The following is a 3,434-nucleotide window of genomic DNA, read 5'->3' as shown; positions in this document are numbered from 1 at the left end:
AACAAAACCTAGGGTTTATCTGTGGGAGACAAATTTATCCTTTCGATAGACTTTTCTGTGTGAGACAGATTCGTTTATTATCAAGTCTGTGATTTTGGGTTGCAGCAACTCTTAGTTGTATGTGAGATCATCTAAGGGAATCAAGTACGCAGTGTCCTGCTGGGATCAGAGGCTTAGGAGTACAACTGTACCTTGTATCAGTGGGAGATTGGTAGGGGTTCAACTATAGATCAGTCTGAAGTTAGTTTGCAGTAGGCTAGTGTTTATAGCGGCTTAATACAGTGTGTATTCAATCTGGACTAGGTCCCGGGGTTTTTCTGCATTTGCGGTTTCCTCGTTAACAAAACTTCTGGTATCTGTGTTATTTCTTTTCTGCATTATATTTTATATAATAGAAATAATACAAGTTGTGCGTTCGTGATCATCAATTGGAAATCCAACCTTTGGTTGTTGATTGATCCTTGGACATTGGTCTTTGGTACCATCCAAGTTATTCCTCGTATTTGATAAAGACTCGCTATTGATTTTAACTTGAGTATAAATAAAATCAAGAGAGATATATTAACTCCTTGAGATACTTTTATCTAGATTGAGTCTGACTGTCTAGTTGATTCTCTAGCAAAGTATTTCGGAGTTAGTCCATACAGATTGTTAACCGAAATATTGAGTGGTGTTGTTAGACCCCCACTTTTTCAGATATCTATATATGGTCGAACATTCACTGGTGTTGAGTTAGGCAGTAAGGGAATACGATGATCATGCTCTCTTTGAGGTGGTAAATCCGTAGGTGAAGCAAATAATTCAGAAAAACGTGAAAGTAAATCAGAAACTTCAGTGTTCACCTGAGAGTCATCCTCTGATGCAGTTGAGTGTGTGACCAATTGAAGTAGAAATCCATGATGAGTGTTTTGCAAAACCTTCTGTATTGGAATACTATCAAGTAGCATAAGTGAAGCTGACTTCTTACCCACTAAGGTATGTTCATGATCATTGGAAATAAACTGCATGTGTAATTTCTTAAAATCCCAAGAGATATTACCCAAAGTTCTTAACCATGCCACTCCAAGTACTGCTTCACAACCACTTAATTCTAATAAGAAACAGTCAGTATATAATTGATAATCTTGCAGTTTCATAGAAATATCTGAACAAGTTCCTTGAGTTTTTAAAATTCCTCCATTACCAACCAAAACACTCATAGTATCATTAATTGACTTAGTAGAAATGCCACATCTCTTAGCAATTTTAGGATGTAAGAAATTGTGAGTTGATCTAGAATTAATGAGAATTGTGAGTGGCTGACCTGCAATGTAACCTGTAACTCGCATAGTGTTAGGAAATGGAGACCTAGTAAGAGCATGAAACGATATTGTGGGTTCATGATGCATCTGATTCGCAGCTGCAGGAGTAACCATCTCTTCCGTATTAGATGTTGTTATTTCTTCTTCACCTTCAAAGTTGAATTCAGGAGCCATCTCTAGAATTAATAATCTAGAAGTTAATGGTTCTGCACAAATATGTCCATCCTTATACTGTTCATCACAATTGAAACAAAGACCTTGTTTACGTCTTTGTCGTTGCTCTTCCAAAGGTAGACGCTTAACTCCAGAGGGAATTGTATTCTTCTTAAAAGGTGCATTAGCTGGATTATCAGATGAAGTGCCAGATGAATGAGATGCCTGTTTGTATGGATTTGATCTCGCAACAGTTTTGTAAAAAGAAGAGTTTGAAAGTAACACATCTTCTTGTTTTATAGCTTTCATAAAAGCTGCAGCTAACGTTGGTGGTTCAAATACCTCAAAAACAGATCGAATTTCCTTTTTAAAAGATCTGATAAAGAGATCAATGATATAATCGTTTGGCAAGTCAGTAACAAAATTAAGAAGTTGTTCAAATTCTCGAATATGATCACGTACTGAACCTTGCTGAGAAATTGTTGATAGCGCCAAACGTGGATTAGCAAAAAATTTATCAGCAAAACGTTCACGAACAAGTGAACAAAAGTGTACCCATGTAGGATTAGTTAGCTTGTTCTGAACCCATCTATACCAAGCATTGGCCTCTCCCTTGAAATAAGAAGTAGCAATGTCAATATTTAAGCCTTCAGCTGTATGGTGAAGACGAAAATACTGATCGGCTTGGAATATCCAACCAGCTGGGTCTGTCCCTTCAAAAGTAGGAAACTTCAAATTATTAGGTATAGGAGAACCTAAGATACCATTGCTTCCACCTGAACCACTACTTCCAGGCATACCATTGTTACCATTGGTGTCGTTACTGCTATTCGAACCACCAAATCCAGGAGGTGTATTGAGAGGAAAACGCGCAAGGAGGAGTGATGCCATATCACGAGTAATATTAGCAGCAATAGTGTTGATATTATGCGTGTTCTGCTGCATCACAGTAGCCATCTCTTGTTTATGATTATCTAAGATAGTTTGCAAACTTGCATTATATAAATTTTGTGTTCTTTTCATCAGTGCATCTATAACAACGGCTCTTGATTGATCTTCATTGTCTGAAGTATCAATAACAGTTTGCATAAAGTCTGTAACTGTGGTGTTCAAAGTGTTAATCATAGTTGTAAGCTGGTTAACTTCTCCAGTAAGTGTCATGATCGCAAGCGGAAGCTAAAAAAATAAAATAATAAATTTAGGTTTTTTTTTCTTGAGAATAATCTAACCTGCTATGATGACAGATGTTATGGTTCAGTACCTTAACAATTATCAAAACTCAAACAACGGGGAAAAATAAGAGAATTGAGGCAAGAAAAGGAAGTTGAGAGAGATTTGGAAGAGAAGTATGAGACACAAGAGTTGAGAGAAGTCGTAAAATATTTGGTCGTAATTTCTTAAGTTTAAGAATTACAAGACTCAAGTACTTATAGCTGACATTACTTGGTAAACAAGCATGTACAACAATTCTAATCGAATACTAACTCTGACTGAATAACTAACTTAACCAAATAAGATAAATAAGGAAACTCTAAAAAAGGAAAATACTCTTAGAGGTGTTGGTATCACAACAGACTTTAGATCTGGTTTCAGGTTTTGATTTTTGTTTCTAGATTTTTTGTTTAACTAGTTTCTTAGTAGGATAGCTTAAATTGAAAACGAGCTTCTTCTACTCTTTCTCTTCTCCCATTACCTTTAGGATTTAACCCTTAGCCTGCAAAAATCAAGACACAGAAAACCCCTAATTTCTAGGGATTTTTTCTTCTTCCTCCTTTTCTTTTCTTCGAATGATTTGTGGTTATTGACTTATCGTGTGTATATGTTCAGTTCCTAAAAATATGAGTAAGTCTATTTATTTTTTGTAATATTATATCTTATTTTTATTTTGGAAATCCCATGAATTTATGAAGTATTCTGTTATGAATCTGTATTCGGTTTTAAAATTTAGGGATTTAATCTAATGGCTCTATTGATGCAACT

The 3,434-nt window shown here is 35.5% G+C and overlaps 1 protein-coding gene across 1 annotated transcript; it reads right to left on the bottom strand.

The window, feature by feature from the left end:
* Nucleotides 1-692: 692 nt before the first annotated feature.
* Nucleotides 693-2,615, bottom strand: LOC113350110. The gene has a single exon (XM_026594196.1). It carries the CDS (start codon nucleotides 2,613-2,615, stop codon nucleotides 693-695), a length of 1,923 nt encoding a protein of 640 aa, XP_026449981.1.
* Nucleotides 2,616-3,434: the final 819 nt, after the last annotated feature.

Source organism: Papaver somniferum, chromosome 1, assembly GCF_003573695.1.
Source record: "Papaver somniferum cultivar HN1 chromosome 1, ASM357369v1, whole genome shotgun sequence".
NCBI classification, from domain to species: domain Eukaryota; kingdom Viridiplantae; phylum Streptophyta; class Magnoliopsida; order Ranunculales; family Papaveraceae; genus Papaver; species Papaver somniferum.
The sequence above is the reverse complement of the archived record's forward strand: the minus strand, read 5'-3'. Positions and strand labels throughout refer to the sequence as shown.

Bases quoted from the DNA above. Each gene is read 5' to 3' on its own strand.
- LOC113350110 (XM_026594196.1), bottom strand. From the start codon at position 2,615: ATGACACTTACTGGAGAAGTTAACCAGCTTACAACTATGATTAACACT.